General features: G+C 41.1%; 1 protein-coding gene across 8 annotated transcripts in view; it reads right to left on the bottom strand.

Moving 5' to 3' along the window:
• Positions 1-24,664, bottom strand: part of kcnc2 (potassium voltage-gated channel, Shaw-related subfamily, member 2) — a 103,655-nt gene continuing 78,991 nt past the window's right edge. Inside the window, exons 2-5 of one of the 8 annotated variants that reach the window (XM_005475617.4) lie at positions 11,351-12,284; positions 8,458-8,628; positions 2,274-2,368; positions 1-1,650 (exon numbers count right to left, since the gene is read on the bottom strand). In XM_005475617.4, the coding sequence (XP_005475674.1) occupies positions 2,307-2,368; positions 8,458-8,628; positions 11,351-12,284 (1,167 nt within the window). In that variant the 3' untranslated portion in view covers positions 1-1,650; positions 2,274-2,306. Of the gene's footprint in view, positions 3,474-8,103; positions 8,183-8,457; positions 8,629-11,350; positions 12,285-24,664 lie in introns of those variants that run through there. The other 7 variants (XR_003214402.1, XM_005475620.4, XM_005475618.4 and 4 more) reach the window with 7 other exon arrangements.

Below are 24,664 nucleotides of genomic sequence, written 5' to 3'. Positions count from 1 at the left end.
TTAAAAGATAAATAGTTTATGTGAGTCTCTCACATAGCATTTACCTTTACTCTATACACATTGTTTTGAACGTGATATACAATATGTCATCTTTATTTTTTTCATTTTTTTTTACAATTTGACATAATGATTTTTCTTTTCAGCATGCACTTGCCAACAAAAGGCTCCACAAATACAGACTTCAAACTAGAATTATGCTCACAGTAAAACACACGAAACATGAACTCGGATCAAAAGCCTGACAATTTGAGGACACGATGTAGAAGCACAGCATCAGACTACCAGGACTTTACAGGAAAGAGCAAAGTACTCAACAGTAAGACACAAAAATACATGTTCTGGTTTCAAAAAAATAAACACCTTTTTTTTCAAGTTATAACATCATCCTAGAAATACACGGAGAACGGTACCCCTTTGTCAATTCAAAGAGTGAAGCAGCGTGTGTACTACATGAGGAGGATGGTGGGTTCAGGGCGCCTACAACTGTGCCGGTTGTGCCACTTTCAGGTCTGGCCTGGCAGCTTGTACAGCTGCTGTTTTACTCGTTTTCCTTCACCTTCCTGTTTTAACAGGCTCCTGAAATCACAGTGTGGATCGGTGCTTTTGTTTTTCGGGTGCTTATTGCGAATCCAATCTGATTGTGTGGGTATGTGGGATTGCTACTGTGCAGATGTAGCCATTCTAGAAGTCCCGCTGTATAACTTGGTAAACTTCTGCTACACGTTTGCTTCACCCCCACAAGGGGAAAGATCTGGAAGAATCAAGTTATTTTTGTTAGCCACCAGGAGTCATGAGGAATAGTCTGGTAAGAATAATTTGGTTTGTATAGAGATGAACGTCTGCAGCACTAACGCAGGGTAAAGAGGGGACTTCTACAACGGCACTGCATCACAGGGGAGCTCTATCTCATTTGTGTTTGTGCTAAATGTACAAGAGTGACAGCATCAAGTCCACTCGCTGGTCTTCTCTGACCGGGCCTTTCAGGCTATAGACCTTACCCTGGATTTTTAGGACACGCACATACACACACACGCACACACATACACACACACACACACACACACACACACACACACAGTTACACACAACTACACACAGCAGAGCAATTAACCTACTGAAATTACTGAAAGAAACAAAAGCAGAGATGATCGTAATGTCACATTTATTCAACGTTGCCTCTCTACACTGTATATACTCTATGTAGAATTTCATATATGAACACACTCCTTGTTTTGAACACAAAGTGCCGCGACTGATGCGTCTCAATACACTTATTGCGAGGAGGGATACCACAGCAAGAAATATGATCAACTCGGAGTGTCGACGTAGCAGCCAGCCGACTCGTACCTGACTCGCTATATCAAAAGACAGATGTGTGGACAGAGCCACATGGCCCAGATGTGCTGTGTTGTTTTGTATTTACAGGAGCAGAATCTACGCCCTAGATAGTCTCTTTAAGGACAAGCCCAGTTTGCTTTCCTTTTCAAAATAAGAATTTTTTGTGAGTCGTCCAGTCTGCTCACCGACTGGCTGTCAGTCAGTGGCTCTCAGGTGCATCCGCGTCCTTATTGTCCAGTAGACGTGGCCTTATGGCTCCAAATGAGGTCTTCCCACTGCAATAGGTCCTCATACTGATGACATTTTATCCCGCTGTTATTCAAATAGGAAATGAATTGTCTAAATAAAATACGAACACATGTCTGGATGAAAGAAATGCATCAGACCTCACCATGCACACGCTGTGTGTTTAAAAATATATGCACAAAATTCAAAACAGTACAAAACTCTCATTTCTAAAGGCTCGTCTGTGTGCTGGGGTCGTTCATGTAAGGGGTGAGTCAATAACTTGGTGCAAAGGCAAAGAGAAGCTCCTCTTTCTGATAGTTTGACTTTTTGCCGAGCTACGTGGAAGATGCATCTAGCTGTGAGCCAGTTGCTTAGCAACCTCCTGCTACTTCTATAGACATACTGTAGTGATGGGCGAGGCACACTGCTGCATGGTTACGTCTGCCCAGACCTGTTGGTACGCAGACAAAGTTTATGCCTGTCATTGTCAAAAAGAGTGATTAGCTTTACTCTAGTCTGGGGACGTGTATCTATTTCTTTTTTGTGGACATTATCTCATGAATAAAATGCTACAAGTCTATGCTTATGCTTGTCACCTCACGGATTATTGCCCCCCCCCATACACACACACACACACACACACACACACACATACTGGAATATAACCAAGAAAAGGGTGAGATGGCACGGCACCCTCATTCCTTTACCTTTCCACTATGGCGGTGCCTTTCTTCAAGCCATTAAGATAGAACGCTGCTCTCTGCTTGTGTAAAACCAGTAAAGACAACCTCTTTGCAGTTATCTGTGAGTAACAACCAGAAACACAACAGATTTGGTGGCACTACGTCAGAGGAAAGAAGAAAATTAGACACAGAGGAGGAGGGAGAGGGGGAGAAAGTTATTCAGAAATAGCAGCAAATGAGCAGAAAGCAACGCCCAGCTGGGCTTCTGTGTTTTTAGACTCCTCAGTGGATTGTTGCTGAAGCCAATGGCAAAATGAGACATGGTACGAGTCGGGTACGCCCTCCCTCCCCTAAATCCCAACGTTACAACATTTTATAGAAACAACTCCAAGTCTGTTCTATAGATCCTCGAGCTCTCCTCCCCTCCTCTGTGCACGCTGCTCGAAGACGATGGTTACAGGATGATCCATGCAAAAACACGAGCAGGCCCAACAGTGGGTGAAAAGCAACTTGCCCCTCCTCTCCATCCCTAACCCAAATATAACACAGTTTACCACCAACAAAGTCACAGTTTGTGTGAGGTTAAAACAAAGTGACATCTCTCTTTCTTTTTCTGGAAGCACATCTATTTCAAGGTATCTAAATATAACAACATCTAATATCCCTGATTATTAAATGTCCTTTATTACACGTTATGGCTGCTACTTCTGAAGCCACCAGTAATAGTTTTTTTATTGCAAGACTCAAATTATGATAATATCAAGCTGAAAGGTACATCAGGAGATGAATGTGAGCTAAGCAGATGTACCTTGAAGGAAAAGCGCAGAACTTGCTCAGGTTACTCGAGATATTTACACGATTCTTGGCTACGATGGTGGAGTACTTATCCACTAGTCACAAGATCTAAAACAGAGTTCAGATTTGATGCCAGAGGGATGTGGTTTGTTAGTGGAACGGATGTGGGTTGGTTTGGGTCAAAGCGCTCCAGAGCTGGACATCTCACAGGATGGAAGGGATAGGGGAGCGAGAGCGGCGTAGCGGGCAGGGCGATCCGTAGGGCGAGGTCACAGGAGACAACCTCAGAGTGTTACCAGCCATGCCAGTCATGCCTGCTATGTTGTTTAAGCTCCGGGATTTCTCATAGCCTTCAGATGAGGGGGGGCGACAAAGGTGGTGGTGGTGGTGGAGGTGGTTGTGCAGGAACAGTACATGAACACACACAGGCAGGCAGGCAGGCAGGCAACGATCCAAATCCGAGCCAGCCGAGTAAACCGAGACAAGACAGGAGACAGGAGTGAGACATAGCAACAGTAACATACTGTATGGTGAGTGCATGTGCAGCACATTTCATGACAGTGGCCATAAGGCATATCAAAATTCTTAGGCCTGGAGCTGCTTGAGAGGAAGAAACAACCTCGCTGGCTCAAAAGTGCTTCTTTAACTATATATTTAACTTTAACTATATATATTGTTGCTGAAATAACTGAAATATAAAATCCTTTACAACTACAACAAATACAAACAAATTTGGATATCTTGATATCTGTTCACATCTGTAGTTCCTGCAGTAAATCGCTACATAATTAGATTAAATTCTCTTTATTTAAATCTTTGCCTACTCTGAGACAAAATAAGTGTAGAAAGCTGCCGTTTGTGTGGTGACATTTTAAACCCGAGCTTTTCTTTATGCTGCATTCATGCTATGCTAGCAGGGAGCTACTGGTAGCCCTGAATCCTACCTTAGTTATGCTGCAATAGGTGTAGGCTGCCGGGGGATTCCCATGATGCATTGGGTTTTTCCTTTCCAGTCACTTTTCTCACTCACTATGTGCTAATAGACCTCTCTGCATCGAATCATATCTGTTATTAATCTCTGTCTCTCTTCCACAGCATGTCTTTATCCTGTTTTTCTTCTTTCACCCCAACCGGTCGCAGCAGATGGCCCCGCCCCTCCCTGAGCCTGGTTCTGCCGGAGGTTTCTTGTTAAAAGGGAGTTTTTCCTTCCCACTGTCACCAAAGTGCTTGCTCATAGGGGGTCATATGATTGTTGGGTTTTTCTCTGTATTTATTATTGTGCGATCTACTGTACAATATAAAGCGCCTTGAGGCGACTTTTGTTGTGATTTGGCGCTATATAAATAAAATTGAATTGAATTGAATTGTCGTCACACCAGATGTTGAAAAAAAGGCTACTTTTATTGTTGAACAATGCACTAATATATAAATATATTGCTCAATAATATTATATTTTCAGATGGCAAGAAGTTCTCTGTTGTGTCACATCAAATTGACTAAATGTTTTAAAATTGAGTGATGAAGAAGTGGAAGACTTTAAAACCCCACCATGCGCAGTTTTCACGTTTTCCTCTTTAAGGTCCAAAAATGTAACAATGCCAACAGTTGAGCATGTCAGAGCTGAATCTCACTTCTGTTTGCTATTTGGCCAGCTGTGCCATTCATTTTAAACTTTTAAGATGAAATATCGAAATTCAATAGTACGAAATGCTGTCATTTAAAAATAATCAATATTCCTTTTAGTAGATTCCTAAGAAAACATTCTGCTTTAATGAACTTTTTCCTGCTTTGACCCACATCTACGGATCTCGATACAGCGAAGACAGCTTTGTGACGTGTTCTGCAACATCTTGGACCACAGGTTTGCTTACTCGTTAATGGTCAGTGAACTAGTGAATTAGTCATGGTAAAGGTTATCTGTTTCTACTGGAGTGCGGCTGCTCCTCTCTATCAGCGGCAGCTGCATACGCATAATTTCATCACAGATGCCCCACATAACTGCATGACATCACAGATGGCAGCTTTGGTAAAATTAAGTTGAAAAAGTAAGCTGCACAGCTATCTTTGGTTAGGAACTCTGACGTCAGTGACCAGGCCAGTGTTTGACGCACAACAGGAACATTCGTGGGATTTGTAGTCAGTCCTCTGATGCTGGGAATCTACTTCATTTCTCTTTTACTTTGCTGACGTTCATTTTTCCTCTGAAAAAGTGGTGCTTAGTCACTTAATGAAAAGTGGATATGAAACGGAAGAGAAAAGGTCAGTTTTTTATTTTATTGTTTATATCGTAGACAGTGTTTCTGTTTCTTGGTGCTTGTAATGAAAACTTAAACTAATAATGGAGCAGTCGTGCTACTCTGTAGTTAGCTAGGTAATTAGTAAGTAACATATGGCTATTTTGGAAACTTTATGTGTTGCCATTTGAAGCTGTATGTATCTTGAAAGTTCTTTGACCTTTGCAAGCCAGCGAAGCTCCTCTGTAATTGTATTTCTGTAACTTCCACAGCAAGCTCCACCTCTAAGAAATGCCTCTGTGAATTCTGTCAGAGTCTTTTTAGCTAAATGAGAGATATTATAATTCTTTAACTTTAGGGCTGAAAAATAAAACATAAGCAGTCGTTCATGTTATGCCACCGGTGACATCATCATTAGTATTTTCTCCCATTAGAAATGGATAAAATGTCCAAGGAACGGTTAAAGTTTACAAGTGCACATATAAACCTCCAATTGATATATTGAGACACAATATGGAGGTTAAAATGAACAACATGTACGTGTCTTAGATTATGTATCAAATATTACTGTATTTGTGTGTATGAATCCAGACACATACTGATGATGATGATAATCGACACACCTTAATTCAATCATCTTAACAGCAGCAGCTCAAACTTCTGCATGTGATGCACATCAGTAAATCTGCATTGGGTTCAAAATAAACAAGCAAGCCACAGCAGCCAGCACATTAATGGAGCATGCCAATCGGCTGATTAGGAACAGCAAATGGAAATGTTGCCTCATTACCGCCCTGCATACACCACCATTTGATTCACTGAGAGGATGGGTGCAAATTAAACTGGGGCTCTTTCAGAACGAGCCAAGCGAGCAGAACAAAAGAGAGCCTGGGTCTGAGCCAACAGGTAGTGGGAACAAGAAAGGAACCCATGTTTTATGCATTACCGTCAGTGTGGTGGCAACTGCAACCATGATGGATAAAAGGGACAGCTGCTCACCTGACTTCACTGAAAATCATGATGCGCTGTTGCTGAAGATGTGGACAGGTTAACCTGCTACATTACTCCAGTAACCGCCTTAAAGCCATCAGCAGTTGTTGGTTTTTTTTTGGGCGGGGGGGGGTTTGTTGCTTAATGCATTTGGAAAAATAAGGCTCCATTAGCAAGCCTAAATAATGATGTGCATTCATTAGAATTCGTGTATAATGGGTGCTTTAACAAAATAATCAGTGGAACAGAAGCGCTGATTTGCCTGCCATCCAATGAGTACTCTGTGGCTTTACAGCAATAACATTGTGAGCCGGATATTCTGCAAGGCTCCTGGAGACGCAGTTACCTTCTCATAAAACGCAGTTAGCCATAGCTTAACGTTTCCACTTTACTTTGCAGATTAACACAAGATTCATGTCTCTGCAGGTAAATAGAAGAAACAACCTGAATGACATGTTTTATGTTTCACATGGCATCCAAATGACATTTTAGTATGTTCTCTATTTAGCAGAGATAATCTGCATCTATCAAAAAAGCTGCAGTCTGAACTAATCTCTGCTCTGTGAGCTGCTTGATTCATCCACTTTGTTTCCTGACCTTTTCTGCCTTTGATATCACACAGAACAGCAACAACGCTTTCAGGAAATTCAGCAGGTGCAAACTTAACAATAACCTTTAGGTTGGGTCAAAGTGTTAGCAAGCCCTTTCTGAGTCTGACCTTTTCACAATGTACTAGCACAAGGTGACGTGTGCTATGCAATTCAGGAGGGCAAGTCTGACAGCAAATAATGATTAATTTTATTCCTGTAATTTTATGAAAAACATTATTTCAGTCATGCAATCAGAGCTATTTCCAACTCATAATATTTGGGAAAGTGACTTCTTCATTATTCTGTAAACTCAAATTCAAAGAACTGCTTTATCGGAACTGATGGTTTGCTAAATAATGTAAAAACCAAAGGTACAAGAGAAAAAGTTTAAGAAGCTGATATAATAGTGTATTTATCAATTCTAACAGGAGCTGATAATGTAAGCTTCCCTACCTAGCTAGCTTCAGTCTTTAGAAATAAATGTTACCTTCATGGCCAAGAGTTACAAACAGAAACTAAAACCTCGTCTATTTCCTGCATATCCTCTGATGATGATGTTTGGTAGGGCTCAGCCAATACAGGATTTTTAAGAATGGTACCCAGAGCTATAAGACTGATATCCACTGGTGATTTATAGCCTACTGCTTGGATAAGCTTGTTGTTGTATCCCAAACACATGTGTTGCCCACAGGGAAGTTGCCGAGTGTCGTTGGATGGACAAACTACGCTGTATCAACATCTCTTTTGCTGATTTTCATTTATTGGCCATGTCAAATAAAACAGCAAATAACTAATATCAGCTCATAATATCGGTCTGCTGATAAATCGCTCATGGCCTAATGCTTGACTCTACCACTCTTTGCCTTGGACATTAGCCAATAACACAAATGAAGAAGTCAAATATGTTTATGAGTTGACTAAAATCTGGTTCCTTAACCTTTTATCCCCTCTGACAGTGAAAAACTATCTGCTGGTGTATCATCACCTCACAGGAAGATGATGTACTTGGCAATTATTTTGCATGCTGTAGACGGACAGTGGACCAGGCCACAGCCAAAAAAGTAAGACACTGGGTCAGAAATTTATTCAACTGTTTCCAGGCAACCAGAAAACAGGAATAAATTGTGAAGAAAGCAACAGTTCTGAGTCAGCTGCCAGGATGTGTTTGCCCCTCAGAAATGCCAAAAATGTTATGCAGTGTGTCCCTGTGGGGAGTCGCGGCAGCACATTAACTGGTTACGTTACCTGAGCTGACTAGGGCTGAACATAAAGCCTTCCCCCTTCCTGGGATGTTGGTGTGCCACTCACTAAGGACATGGATCAGCTGATGAGCATTTGGACAAGTATCTGTCATTTTATTCGGTTTATTCAGACCAGTGGTTCCAGGAAACTGAACTTTACTAATGATGACCGATGAATCAAACAACTAATCAGTAGCAGTGCACAACAGCAAGCGTGGATTTGACAATGATTTCCCAACAAACAACAGATCCGCATGCTTTTTAGAATACTTTTATAAAATGACATCACAATATTCTAATTCTATGATGAATTAAATGACATTAAAAAAGGTGAAATTTTCCATATCAATTAAACTACCTGTCTTTCGTATCCCTCCGTCTGCAGGGCAGGTGTAGTCACTGGCAGCAAGCAGGAAACAGGTCCCCCCACTCCGGCGGTCCTGTTCTCGGGTGCTTGACCTACGCATGGGAACCCTCTCCTCAGGAGACATGGTGAGGTCACTGCCCCCGCTGCAGTCTGCAGACAGAACTGAGAGAAAAATCCATTTGCAGATCCATATTCGCTTTTGTTCATTCATGGAATTTACACCAAACTGATGATTTTGTGGTGCTTTTCCCTTATAAACATGACAACAGAACAAGTTACCAAGCAATGAAACTACAATCCTCACGTCTGCCTTTAACAGAAAGAAACTACAATCTGAATCCATTGAACGAAAGCTGAATGTAGAAATAAAGTATCGATTGACTTCAGTGTTATATCAGCAAATATCTAAGAGACTCATAATTTGAAGAGTTATGCAACGTGTCTTTTCAGCGAGGTTTGGATCATATATGTTTTCTAAAAGTCACTAAGAATATTCTATATTGAACATAAAAGTGATGTGAGCAAACTCATTTTAATATTGGACAAAAATAACTCAGATAACTTAAGAAAATAATGCTTTTGTTATTTGCTCCGTTGTGAATAAAACATGTGTTTCTGTGATATAAAAAAGCCTTCTTTTATTTACTCAGTTTCCCAACGTTTTTGTAACTGGGCTTGTATATTCAAATATATTACAGTCAGTACAGTACAAAAAAGAAGGAATGTTAAACTTGTGTACACATGGGACACTGACCATCTCAGTCATCTCATCTCAATTTATAGGGATGTATGAGCTTAGAATAGGGGATTGGGAGGGAGTAGAAGAGCTTTGGTTGTAACAAAAACAAAACTGCCTCCTGCTTTAAAATGTTTCTGTCAAAGCACCTCTGTGAAGCACAGCAAAGGTCAGAAATCTGACCACACTCCAGTGGATTTCAAAGATTTCAAGAAATCTGTTTTTACTTTAGCCTTGTGAAAAGATACAGATGAGATTGATGTTTCCATTCTACCCAAAAAATAAAAATCCTGCCAAATAGCATCATTCATAGACCCTAAACCTGATGTAGTTTTTGCCTTGTCTACATAAAAGAGCTATGATTGTGCATTTGAGTGGCATATTCCATCCATTATCAGGAAGGAGATCAGGCTAATACATTCTTCTTAACGTGTCACTACATGCTCTGGCAGTCATAGAGCTCCTCTTTGGGGACTAAAGACACATTCTGACAGTTTCACAATTGGCCATGTCAATTTTTATGATTGAATATGTCATAAAATTGAAGGGCTGGTACATTTATGTGGTTCTAATAGTTTGTGGATGACAGTGGAGGTCCTTGGCACAGTGGAATAAAGTATAGCAGTGTTTCCCTTTGCAGGAAAATCATCTCATTTTTCTTTTTTTTTTTGGTAAAGATGAAAAAGTATCAAGATTAAATAACACCAGTGTGGAGCATTAGTGATTGCCTTAGCTACACATATTTATACATCTGTGCCCGCAAACGATTTTAAATCAAACAGTAATGATGTGATTGGTGCAGACTTTAACTGAACGGGTGCAAAAAATGTATTATCTGTTCAGGAATTACAGTCAGTTGTTTGACATAGTCTTAATTTCAGATGCACTTTCATGGCCAGGTGAGGCCTGTTCCCTGATTGCGAATATCTCAGGTTGATTCCAATGGATGAACTCGCATATATGTTACCTGGACAGGTGAATTCTCGATATTTGATCCAAAGAGACACCAATGCAAGGACCCAACCCCCCAAAAAAGCAAAACCAAAAACTGAAGGCACAACTTACAAATGAGTGGCAACTAAATAAAGACCTGGCAGAGCGTCTCAGTGGAGGAATATATATGTAATGACATCTGTGGGTTCTAGAATTAAAAGGATTCAAAACAGTCCTTTCATTTAAAATTATGTCAGTTTGTCCATGTCCAGTTACTCTGAGCGTCGGAAAATGCAAAGATTATTGTAAAATTCTTTAAATTAAAATCTGTACTTTATTACATTGTGATTATTTGATTCAAAAACTAAAACTATAAAAAATGCAAAAATATGTAATTATTCAGAACAAGTTGTATGATTTGGAAAAGAAATATGTGTGCCATTACCAACAACAGTTAAAACAACAACATATTCTGATGTCATAGGGTTGGGGTTTGTATGAACTATCAGACTCAGTACAAAGCTGGTATCTACACATGAGGATAATATGTCCTATCTAAAGGACACATGAGAGGAAAGTATCTTTGCAGACTTAAATTCTAAATGACCTTTGAGAAAATCAGAGAAGTGACTATGGCAGAATGATTCTGTTTGTGCATCCAGTCAATGAATCATGAATTATTCTGCGGTTATTAAATGTAAGTTTCAGGGACTTAATAAACAGATAGTAGGGAGCACCTACCCTGAGGAATGTCTGCACTAGAATTCAAAGAAAGCGAGTATACCGAGGTCAACATTAATTTCCATCAATATCAGATGTGTCAGAGTCAATTACTGATATGGTCCTAGAGGGAAAAACAGCCACCTACGGTCTGAGAACCAAATGAGCAATCCTTACAGGAAGAAACACTTGGAAACAAGGAGTCTGAATGCTTATCTCCCACTTTCTGTACCTTTGGCATTGGTGCAGTAAAAACAGCTCCGTCATCTGTTGGGCAACTGCTTTGGTGCTTTTGGGTGATATGAGGAAATCATGTCTAGTGTTGGGGAATCTGTCAGATGGCCACGGCTTTCTAACTAAGAGGAAGTCCCTCATGAATTCTCTTCATTGTCACTACATAAACAACCCCCTTCAGTGTAATCTGAATTAACTGTTAAACAAAGCTTCTCTTAGTTCTGTTTTCCATATGACCTTTGTCTGAACATATGGTCTTACCTGAACGGTTGCGTTCTAGTACCCTGCTCCCTTTGACGTGGCACAGGTCACCTTGAGTACTGTTGCAGGTGGTGTTGAGATCAGCTTTGCAGTAGGTGGGGGACCCTCCCTGCACTGCTTGAGGGATATGTTTCTTCCTCTTTTTGGGTAACTTCTGCTTGGCCATAGCCAGAGAATAGTACATCCCAAAGTTATTGACGATAACGGGCACAGGCATGGCTATCGTCAGCACACCAGCTAAAGCACACAATGCGCCCACGACCATACCTGACCAGGTCTCTGGATACATATCACCATATCCCAGTGTTGTCATGGTTACCACGGCCCACCAGAAGCCGATGGGGATGTTCTTGAACTTAGTGTGGAGGGTAGCCGTGGGATCATTGGGCTTGGCGCCGATTCGTTCAGCATAGTATATCATTGTGGCAAAAATTAACACTCCCAATGCCAGGAAGATGATGAGCAGCAGGAATTCATTGGTGCTAGCCCGTAACGTGTGGCCCAGTACTCTAAGTCCCACAAAGTGTCGAGTTAACTTGAAGATACGCAGAATACGAACAAAACGAACCACCCTGAGGAAACCCAACACATCCTTGGCAGCCTTTGAAGAAAGGCCGCTCAGCCCAACCTCCAAGTAGAAAGGCAAGATAGCCACGAAGTCGATGATGTTGAGAACGCTCTTAAAAAACTCCAACTTGACTGGGCAGAAGGTCACACGCACCAGGAACTCAATGGTGAACCAGAAGACACAAACACCCTCCACATATGTAAGAGCAGGATCAGTTTCGATCTCATACTGTGGACCTGAGTCGGTCACGTTGCTGTCCCGTGCCACATCAGTCTTGTTGATGATTTTGTTGAAAGCCTCATGAGTCTCCAAACAGAAGGTGGTAATGGAAACCAGGATGAAGAACAAAGACACAAAGGCAATAAACTAAGAGAAAAAGGACAAAAAAGAGAAAAACACATTATGGCCATTACATTTCATTTCAACCATGACATCCTACACTATTTAGGATAGATTTGACACCAAAATCATTCAATAAATGTTCTCATGAGAAAGGGACAAACTACAACAGGTTTATTACATTTCCATCATTTCGAAGGGACTAAAGAGAGGAGACTTGATGTGAGAATGCAGATCCAGTCTAGTAAAGCAAGAAAGGCCCAGTAGACTTCAACCCCAGTGGAGAAAGGTGTTGAGGAAGGGGAATCTCTTCTTTTGGGTTTGCATATTGAGTTACACATCTCCTCTCAAAAACATACTTCATTCTGACCTCATAGTATAGCTGCTGTTACTATATTAGTCTAGCTCAGGGGTCGGCAACCCGCGGCTCCGGAGCCGCATGCGGCTCTTTAGTCTTTATTTTGCGGCTCCGGGTGGTTTGGGAAAATAAATTAGAAGTATTTCGCTGAAGTGCATTTTATTTGTGTTTAGTTCTTTTTTTTTTAACTTGTAGTTCTAAATTGGAAGATTATTGTGATTTTGAAATATAAAAATAAAATTATATCTTATTATTTTTTTCATCGCTCAAAATAAGCGTCACACTCGCGGAAGCCGGTGTACCCGCCAAAACGCCGTGCATTTATCGAGACTTTCAACCCCAGATAGGCCAATTATGGATCTTCGGATCCACATTATGTCGGCAGCTGTTCTCCATCGTGAACTATGTTATAAACAAACACTGCTCACGCCTCACAGATGACAGCTTACAGTCCTGCGTAAAGATGAAAGCCCAGATTTGGAGACGCTGTGAGCAGAGGTTCGGGACCAGAAGTCTCATTGTAAACATATCACGGCAGACCCGACGATGTTTCCATGAACATGCTTTTCAGCATCTCTTTATTGACCACTTTTCACACACGGTTGCTGTACGCATACAGCCGGCTGTAGCGTCTCAGCTCACAGCCCGACAACACAACAGCAGAGAGAGCACAGACTTTAAGAAAGTGTACTTTTTTATTGATCCCCGTGGGGAAATTCCTCTCTGCATTTAACCCATTCACTCAGTGAAGCAGTGGTCAGCCTTTGGGCGCCCGGGGAGCAGTGTGTAGGGACGGTACCTTGCTCAGGGGTACCTCAGGGTAGCTGTTCAGGGGAATCGAACCCCCGACCTTCCGATCATGGGGCCACCACTCTACCTACTGAGCTATCCCTTCCCCCCCCCCAAAAAAAATAAAAAAATAAAAAAACAAAAATGTTGCCACGAGCAGGATTCGAACCTAAGGCAGCAAGGCGTGATTGCAGGTGCCGCTCAGGTGCATCCGACTCGCATGCAGCGGCACTGGAGACCACGCCCCGCCACACACATTAGCCAGGTAAAATACATATTTAGGCAGAATTTTGCAAATATCTATTTTTCGTTTTTTAGCAGCATAGTGCTTTTTTTCCAATTACTTTTTAAAAGTCAGGTCAAGGCTCCAACAGCCCAAAGGGGATATAAGGGTGGCGGCTCACAACAGTTTTTGTTTGCTACATGGATCATTTTAGTTCAGCTGGGTGTCTTTCCTTTTGTTATATTTCTTTAAGAGTTCAAAATGTGTTAATTACATAAATAAAATGTAATTTTCTCTGTAGCACTACATAGATTTTATAAGCAACACACCTTAGTTTCTCTGTGGATTCTTTTATAAAGCAGTTAAAAACCTTTCTGTTCAAACAAGCCTTTTGTTGATCTACGTATTTTATATTCTTTACATTATTTACATTTGATCTTTTACATTGTGTATAATGTCTATTGATTGTATTGTTTATTTTAATATTTGTGTACAGCGCTTTGTGACTGCCTGTCTGTGAAAAGTGCTTAATAAATAAACTTTACTTACTTACTTTAGATGTTTGCACAAAGCACAAAGGTAAAAAAACCAATATGTTATCTTCATTTTAGATTTCAAAAAGTATTTGCGGCTCCCAGTGTTTTCTTTTGCGTGGAAACCGGGTCCAAGTGGCTCTTTGGGTGTTAAAGGTTGCTGACCCCTGCTCTAGAGCCAATAGTTCGAAGCTTAAAGGGCAAATTAAAAAGGAAAATCTGGTGTAGGACGTTCAAACCCTGATCTCTAACACATCAGGACATGTAGTCTGTTAGCAACACATTATAAAAAATGATTACCCTAATTAAAGATCGACTGACTTTGGCCTTACTTCTGGCACTTATGTTAGTGCTAAGCAATAGGTTAACTGGCACCCAGTTGCAGACTTGTTCTTAACTCATTCACTGGTAGTGTACCTTACTGGAGAATCCTTGTGCAGATGGAAATTTGTTGCACAGTGGTAAAGTCTAAATCTATAGATCTAAGATAAATATATCATTGACATCACTTTGAGTTTAGCAATCTATTCATTCTCCCAGACGTACTCTGCATTATTAAAGTAACATAGAGAATTTCTTAAGCTATTTTACTTCATGTTTTTGACGTCTTTTGCAAAGCCTTAATGGAAACAGCTTCCTGATGCGGAGCTCAAATCCAGGCATTCAGCCGCTGTGGACGAAGACATGCTGGACTTTCTCTAAGAGCTAGATGGAGCAGATTTCCAGCCTGGTATGCTGCTTCTCCACCATCCTCCCACAGTCCACTGGTGCGCTCTACCTACTGTGCTCTAAAGAAGTCGTTTCACACTCTGTCTTGTTTTGGATTGCATGACTCACACGCTCTCAAAATATCATTGCCACTATTTGGGTTACTGTGATCCTGAACTGAGTGTGTACATTCACTCAAGCGCCTCTCTTTATGTATCTTCATTACCCTATAAGTGTTTTTGTTCATACACTTTCAATGGCACAAATGTATGCAGAAGATGTTGTAAAAAGTTTGACAGCAGCAATATAACAAGGCTGTTCTGTTCCCACCTCTGACACTGGTCTATGAGTTTATTTTTCCTCTACTATAGACTGATCCAAGCTGTAGGCGGAGGTAAACAAGACGCCATTACTGAGTGGGATGTCACTTCTGAACTAACACAGTACAGTGTACTGCATGTGAAGGATTTTACATTTTCTCTGATTTTGCTAAGAAATTCAGCAAATCATCGGACTCACTCTGGATGCAATCAAATTCTGTAACCTGCTGCAAAATTAAACAACATTCAGAAGAATAATGCTCCCTGTAGAGGGCCGTGGGTGAGACTGTCCTGCACTGTTTGAATACAGAATATGAGCCTAGCTTTTGAGAGCTGAATGAGTAAAAGGTTTGTGTTTGTGGTTTGGAGGGTTTACAAGTGTGTGTATCAGCCACAACCACAACAGGCAAAGTGAAAAACACTGATCACGTTATTAAAGTAAGTAAACTAAGTAAATATTATTTTTACATTTAACCCTACCAAAGACAGACACCAAGCACACTCCCCCATGGTACCAGCCTGTGCCTGCAAAACACTTCACCCCGCCAAGGTGTTGACCCTGCTTTGAAACTGCAGATTTGAATCTGACGGAGCATGTGTGGCATGCACTGTAACAAGCTAACCAGCAGGACCCAAACAATCCTTTGCCAACACCACAGGATGCCACCATAGCTCCAGTTTGCATATCCCGATAGGTCAGAGCTCCTGTGGCAGCTCTTTTAAATTTTCCACAGCATTTTTTGTTTGTTGTGTTGTTGCTTTTTTGTGTATATTAAACAGAAAAATAGAAAAATCTACTAATTTAAAATTCATTCTTTTTTCCTGTGCTTCTTTTTATGATGTCTTTATTTCACCTTCCCTGCTGTCTCCATCTCTGTCCTCTTATCATGACATTGCCTGAAACGAGAAGCAGGACTGCCTGAGCTGTTTCCTGTAGCTGTGTGGATGCTGCGCAAACTAATGACTAGTTCTGTCTCATGCTGGGATGTAATTCTGATGTGTTCACGTCTGTACAGAAAGGATGTAGCGTACAGCAGCCTTTAAAAGCTGCATCGTGTCACAGAACAGCAGCTGGACATGAACCCACACTCACATGCTGGTGTACGCACTGATGCCCATGTTTACACACACAGCCTCACAAGGTTATTTATGGTAGGTGTTAAAAATGCAAATGTGCTAACTTACCATGTGATTGCAGCACACGCACTCTGCATGATGAAGAAGTCCCGTGCTGCTATAAGTCACTGTTTAAAGCCAGCACAGGGCGCACAACACACACAAACACAAACACACACACACACACACACACACACACACACACACACTGTTCAGTCGATTTCTGAACAATGCAGATCTAATTTAGCAGAAGCATGCTTCTTCAGAGAGTTTGTCAGCGATAATGGCTCAGAAGGCTGCTGAGGAGCTCCAACCTGTGACCTTCATGTCACGTGCACATGGGGGTAGAGACTGTAGATTTGACAGTAGAAGAAGTATGTCCACCTACACTCCTGGCAAAAACTATTTGCTTATTTGTCACACTTTGATGTTTCAGTTCATTAAACACATTTTAAAATTAGACAAAGTAAAAAAAGAACCCAAGTAAATACAAAATGCAGTTTTTCGAAGCTGTTCACTTAATAAAGCAGTTTGGATAACTTTTCACTTCTTAAGCTGGATTTTGATTTTCTCAGGTTATCTTTGTCTAAAAATAATTTTTGTCTAATTGCTGTGCTGATCAATTTAAAAAAAACTAAGAAGTGTGAAACATTCGACATTAGGTGTGAAGAGAGAAAAGGGGAAAAATGGCTCCTTTTCTGCCATCATGTTGGATAAGTGTGAGAAAATGGATCGATGGATGTTCATTTATTTTTTTTTTTTACCAGTTTACCAGTCCAGTTAAATAGGACTGCTCTACTACAGAACACTGTATGAAAAAAGAAATCAGAAATATGGCCTTTTTAAAATCTCCTGCATTGAAAAATTCTTCTCAAAAATGAAACATTGCATCAGTTCAACTCAAGGACTAGAACTGTTATATATAGAACTCTAACATGGTCTCTATGACTGAATGCACTCTTGGTTTAAACACGATGAATCTCAAGTTTCCTCTGAAGCTGATTTGGTGTTTTTAACACACTACCAATAAAATAAAAAATCATCAATGTGTTGTTTGTTCTGTTTGTCCAGTGGATTTATTCTACACACTGAATTGAGCATTTCGGTCTCCAAGGGCAACTAGCACAGCAATAACCTTTAGCATTGCTTTAAGCGTGACTGAAATCTCAAGCATATCTTACTCTCCCCTTACAGCAAACTATATGCAGCTGTTCCTTCTTACTGACTATCAACAAGTGGAAAAAGATGAGACCTTCATGTTGCTCAGGCGCTGATTTTGTGTTATTTTATTGTGTCTGAGCTGAATGCTTTCATGTCACTGCTGCATCACGTCAGGCTTGGTTCCCTATCAGTCACTCAGACGAAGAACTGGGCGTCTCATTCAGGAAAGACTTTATTGTGTGAATGCCGTGAGGCTCATATCTTTTGGTGCTCATAAGTTTTATACTTTTTCAGATATTAAGCTTTTTATGCCATTTTTCAGCCCATTTTGCTGAATAGGACCACATTATGAGTGTGATCACCAGTTTTGCTTGCTGGGCTGAGCCATGTTTTAGCTCAGTGAGATGAGCAGCCATTCTCAGAGCAGGCGGTCCGGGTTCGAATCCCACTTATGGCAACATTTTCTTCAGTTAACAGTTCAACTGTTTTAACTCTTTTCAGCACAATTTAGTTTCTTCTGCACCGTGCACATTTTTTCTCTCATCATATCTTTGTTTGAGAGCAGAACTGGTTTGGCTCGGTGAGATGAACAGCTTCTGTGAGATCTGGTGGTGAAGGTTCAAATCCTACATGTGACATTTGCTGCACATCTTCCCTGCTTGTATGTACTGCGCTTTCTTTACACTGCTTAGTGTACCCTTTCAAATACAACTGTTTTCAGCAAAGACTTCAGCTTCTACACAATGTTTTTAGCAGGTAGTTCTCCTTCTACTGCTGTTTTCAGATTCCACTACACGGCATTCACACTGCATTTTCGCAGGAAATGCAACTTTTTCTAGTTTTATTAAATTATCTTATGATGTAGTGTTAGCTCTGGTTATTCAGAAAAAACATAAACAGCATCATAAAACCAGCATTGCATAATAGCTGAGAAATGAAAAGCAGGAGATGTCAAAGTCGTCCATGTATCTCTGTTAGATGCACTGTACAAACAGAGTGATTCATTAGGAGTTTCTGTCAGCCGCCCCATCACCTCCCCAAACCCTGATGGGGTCTGATAGCTGTCAGACTTGAACCATGGAAGCCATCCTCACAATTACATAATTTTTCACTAGACATTACTCCCACTCAGGGATTCTCCCTGTCCACAGCCAGGAGAAGAGACACGAGGAAAATTCCAGATCAAACTGCTGCAAACACACCAGCCTGCCTTTGGCCTGGTGCCACAACGGATGTCACATTCAACACCAATGGAAAGGAGAAAACTTGCAGTTTGTATGTTACAGGCCTGTCATTAATCAGTGATGAATCAAATTTGACTGATACATACAAAAACTGTTTGTGCGGTTTTCTTTAGAAGATAAATTCAGGCTTAGGAGGTAGACCAGGTCGTCTAAAGACTGGATGGTGCTGGTGGTTCCACCCCTGGCTGCTCCAGTCTCCATGGCCAAGTATCACTGGGAAGATACTGGACCTGTTTATCAGAGTGTGTGTGTTTGATGGATAGGTAGAATGTGTGTGTGTGAATGGGTAAATGTGCTTAAACAGAGTCGTGGGGACCGGTCCATTTACCAAACGCAAATCTCCAATGTGACCCATAAAATCTTAACAGTGGCTCCTACATCGTGATGTGCAATAATCTTGTGCACTTATATGGCACTTATTAGTAATAAACGAATGGCAACACTAAAGTAACACTTGAAAAATATCAATAAATAAAAAGTCCCAACAACACAGTAACAACAGCTAGAGCATGTGGTGCTAAGTCTACACACCGCTGGAGTGGGAGTCGCAAGCTCGATTCCCACCTGGTGTAATGTAAAAAAGGTGACATTAATGGTTTTGGATGGAGCATGTGCAGCTCCACAGCTGCAGGGTTAATACATGAAACCATGAAAGAAAGCCAAACCCTTTCTTCGTCCATGAAGTCTTGGCTGCTTCTAGTCTGCACATCACATCTGCTGTGTTCTCTTTTTGTCTCGTTCATGGACCCGAGTACATGGTTTTAAAAACAGAAACACTTTGGACTGTGTTTGATTCACCACCTCCATCTATGCATACGTTTGTAGGCATTTGCTCCGCCTGGGTCAGGTGCTTCCATTTGTAATAGTGATCAGACAGCAGTTGGATTTCCTATAGTGGCTACACTTTTATGGAAAGCCAAAGAAGAACAGTACACAGGCCTGTAGAGCATTGGCAGGAAATGTAGTAAATACCATATAGAGAAAAAACTACATCCTCTACAGTGCAAGAGCTTAACGTGTGTCAGAGGTTGTAGTACTGCTGAACTGTCATGGAGAGATCCATGATTATTAGCTGCCAAGTTGGAAAGGCATTTACAGTCCTGTTGTGACTAACAGCTGCCAGTCTTTAAACCCCAGGATTTGAGATATTCTCTGTAAATCCTGGTAGCTTTGGGTCTCAGTCAGAGCTAAAAACAAAACGACTCTAATGGACAATACATTTGTTTGTATACTGGCACAGCAACACATAGGATGGACAGATCTTGGCAGTCTCCCAGTGAAAAATCCCCCACATACACGTGCACAGACCCAAACAGTCCACCGTGCTGCTCAGGCTCTGTTTCAGAAACCGCCCTGCTGGCTTGGCCAATCACCACGCTTGCTGTCCTCACCTCCTTGGGAGTGCCACCATCTGTTTAACACTATGAGTGGAAGCTCTGTGTTCGGTTCCTGGACCTGAGACCACCTTCCACCACTGTGCTGGTGAAGCTCCCTGTTATGACATCATGAAGCTAAGGGGACCCTGGAGGTGCTAACACAGTCTGAGAGGAAGTCAGACACATGCACACACACATGCGTGTGCACACTGACATAATGAAACCTGTGGGGTTTGAGCCTGTGCTCTGCCTTGTGCTTCTCTTCTGATTGCCTGGTTATAATTTCAGTTTCAGGGCTTTTCCACGTCTCATGTACACACATGAAATCTGCTGGCAGCTTAAACTGTACGTAGTCGCAGCCCTAACTTCTCAGTATGCAAGGATAGCATGGATGTACTGCTGGGAGGGTGCATTCACCTCGAGACACCTCATCCCTCTGGCTCTGCTGCTACTCCACTAGCTTTTTAGTCCAATCCAACATTACATGATGTTTATGACATTTATAATAAAAGTTTTAAATTCATACTAATGAACATGGATTGACAAATGTTTGGAAATCAAATGTAATTGTTTATTGATTATGAGGTATTGTTTTCTTTTGGTTTACAGTAAAATGCTTTATTTGCTATTTATTTACTGCAAACTTATGGGAGCATATATGCAGGAGGACAGCAGCAAAATGGCTATTTGATTTCAGTCATGTGCTGTGTCAGTGACATTCTGCTTGTAGCGATGACTGTGATAAAAACCTACTGGTAGCACAAAATGGGCAGTTACCAAAGCAACTGTATCCCAGTAGTGAACAGCTACCACTGGGAGTGAAGCATCCTGCTGAACCAGAGCCTCTAAGTCCTCTGGTGACCAACTGTGATGAAGAAAAATGAATAAATGTGCAGTTCCTCTAATGGCCACTTGGCTTCAGGTGAGTCGCCTGCTGCATAAATGATTTCAGCCTTCAGACCAACTGTAGGGTTGGTCTTTTTTAAAATTCATAATTCATCCATTTGGATGCTGGATAGGTTTTGACGAGCTTTGACACCGGCAGCTGTAACGAATAGATGTCTGCCAGGCTCCGTCCCCACCAACTGGAGTAACTGAACTGGATCTATCAGCACTCGGAGAACGTTTGAATGAATGCTATGACTATAATATGGCTGTCTGTGTGATGCAGGCTGTGTAAGAAGTCTGTTCTTCAGTCTGGCTAAAATTCACACAGAAACACGGATCTCTGTTCTGCACCTGCTTGCTAGCTTGTGTTGACCTACTGCAGTCATTAGATTCACTTAGAGTCAGATTTCAAAAGCTCTCATTAACTCAATTTATACTTCATTTATAATACTCATAACAAAACAGCATCCAGAAGCAGCAACAAGATGGTGAGCACACAGAAGCTTTCACAGCTGAAAGAGCCAGACATTTGTTTTTAGGGCTCAAAGAGAGCAAACTGCCAAAAACACGACTCCAAAAAAAATACTACAACTGCTCCGTGTGTTCGAGCGCAGTGAGCTGGTGATGGTTAAAAATTTTGCTATTTCTGAAGTGGGCAAAACAACAACAACAACAAGACCGATACTGACTCTGTCTCGTTTCAGTGTTCATATTGTTAAAAAATGTAAAAATAATAAAAGCATTGATTAATCAAATTTGTGTTTAATGCAATAAAGTTCAAACAAATCCTCTGAGTATAAATATGTTGCTACCTTGTAGGTATGAGAGTGCATTACTCCAGCTGGATGTACAGGCAGACATCAGCGTGCAGACATCCAAAGCTTTCTGCTCCTTCACACACTGAGCTTAGCTTCAGCTGAAGCAGAGACCCCCGGGCAGAGACATCCCTCTGTCTGTCACTCAGTAGTGTTGTGTCTCTTCAAAGCAACTCCCCCTCCTTGCTTTCACATCACTACAACCCACTCTTCTGACAACACACCAGGGAGCGACACTGATCACCTACATAATGACGGGAGCGTCTCGCTCTGTGTATCTAGCCCTGTCTCCTTCCTCTCTTTGTGTTGCCTAGTAACCAGTGAGGCTCGTAAACAGGACTCAAACCGATTCCACAGCTGATTGTTTTCTGACTTTTGGAAGTCTGTGACCCGACCAGATTAGGGATTTTTGCAGCTACAGAGAGAGAGACAGGGAAAACAGATTCCAAATGATATTCTGAAAATGGACCATATATTCCAAATGAACCGTTAGCTGTCTCCATATCTAAAAAACCTCCATGTACCTATATGAGTGAAATTATAAAGAGTTGTTCACATTTGACATTTTCACTGTCATTGTTTTTATTTATTTATTCATTTGTTTATTTAACAAAAACCATATTTGGATAAAAGCTTGATTAGCTTGATCAGCGAGACACATTGATACTCTGTATGTGTGGACAGGCCTACATTGATGCCTGCAAAGAGGTGCAAACAAGTGAACAATTAACACTGGGATTTTAATTCATAGGACTGTTATTTATTTCACCACAGAGAGCTTCATTAGCAGATAGCTAATACTAACAGACGGCAGCAGCTGTAGTCAGTCTTGTAAAAGCTTGTAAACGTGTTTGCAATGAGGGTTAATGTTTTTATTGATATTACTCAGCCTCAAATCACCATGTGTGCTTCTTCAAGTAAATCAGACATAAAACAAATATGATCGGAATAAATACAGAAAATATTAATTTACAATAATTGTGTATAATGAAGAAAAACAAAACCATTTTATCCAGAACCTAAATCTTTTACATGATCACATCCTAAAAGACCAGCATTTGTTACGTTGTTGCTGAAAACATTCCAGCTTCCAGTTACATGATCCCATTTGATTCAGATTTGCATCGCTTCTTGTGTCCACACACATTTTTTTTCTTTGAAAAAACAGAAATTCAGTTTCATTCCAAATTTGGGTCAAATCTTGATAATGAACTTAAACATGCTTAGCATTGATTGTATTGTTCCAGTCCTCACTTTGTAATAATATACACAACACATATGCAGGTAACTAATGTTTTAGTGTTGACAGCAGACAATCAGACGAGGAAAAAAAAAATCAGCTTTTTCTCCTTTCATGTGAAAATTGATTTGAATTGAAACATCAAGTTTGACTGCAGCTTTCTTTAAGGACAGGTTCAGTCTAGATGAAGATATTATTCACTTGTTTGACCTTTGAAGTGTCAATAAGAGGCCAAGTGACTGACACAGTCCTCCATTGATGCTGTTTTCAAATGCTGCACATGCTGCTGTCCACTCTGTGTAGTCAGTCTGCTGAATACTAACACTGAAAGCTAAGTGAACTGAGTGGACAGGGAAAGAGTATAGAAAACTGGCATTGTTATGGACAACAAGCATAGAGGACACTGATGTAGAAGATTTTGAAATCTTGAAGCAGTTTAAAGCTAAAGTCCTGTAAAGCTCACTCGCCCTGTGGGGATCGAGAACCTTTGGATGACTGCCTCCTTAGAGTCCAGCCCATTAGCTGTATACACAGTTAGTGTATGTTCTTAGATTTGCCGTTTGATAGCCGGGCCACCCTGTAGGTCACTGTGCATGCTGTCACATTCAGCTCCCAATCTAAGATCAAACAGCAGCTAAATCAACTTTAATCGGTGTAGTTAACTGAATGGACCATTTAAAGATCATCGTACCACATACATAATTAAACGGCCAAGTAACTGATTTCCATCTCAGCCTTTATTTAATAAAAGAAAGCTTGTGTCTATATAATAAGCAGGGAGAAAAATAAAGCAAGGGGCTGCGAGGACAGTGATGAGTCCTGGGGAATATCAGAGATGGCAAAAATAGGAGTCTACTAATCTTACGTTACAGTAAAGTCCTCCCCAAACACATGTTTTTGTCAGACAGGCCTGCACTTTTTTTCATCCTCATCAGCTGCCACCATGGTAACAGTACCGTTCCTTTTTCTTTATCGCTCACGATGGTGAATCGCAAATGAGGAGAGAGAAAGGGAAGAAGAATGGGAGGCGGGGGAGGCAGCAGAGGGGTAAATGAATGCTCATGTTCTTTAGCAGGGGGAGGGTTTTCCCCTCTCACTGTCACTTCCTGCCTTGGTTTCCCTGAACTAAAAACATGTTTTTGTTGTTGTTAGCACGGACAAATTTCGGTTTCAGCGCTAACTGAGAACCAACAGATGATGCAGGACAGATGTTAGCAAACAACATCCGACCCCACACTGCAAACCGAAAACCACAGAATGTTGTGCTGTTCCCCTCATTCTCTCTGCCATTAGCTCCCTCATTATACGGCTCACTGTGACAGCCAGCTCACGGGGGGAACCCTTCTACATCCACAGCTTTCGGCAACCAGCCACTTGTTGGGGATAAAAATAGCCCATCAAAAATTTCTCAAGGCATACTCATTTGAATAATTCATTGTCACTTTAAGTGGATGAAGTCAGCGTTGGAGGAAAGGTTGGGGAGTTGAGGCAGAGACAAATGAATCCTTGCCAGCCTCTCCTATTGACTCAAAGGGTCAAGACAAATGTAAAGAGATTAAGTTCAGCTTTAATGAGCACAAGGCCTAATTTATGCTCACATGATTTCTTTGGTATTGTGCAATACAATTAACCATTA

The sequence above is a fragment of the Oreochromis niloticus genome, linkage group LG17 (assembly GCF_001858045.2).
Source record: "Oreochromis niloticus isolate F11D_XX linkage group LG17, O_niloticus_UMD_NMBU, whole genome shotgun sequence".
Taxonomy (NCBI): Eukaryota; Metazoa; Chordata; class Actinopteri; order Cichliformes; family Cichlidae; genus Oreochromis; species Oreochromis niloticus.
The sequence above is the reverse complement of the archived record's forward strand: the minus strand, read 5'-3'. Positions and strand labels throughout refer to the sequence as shown.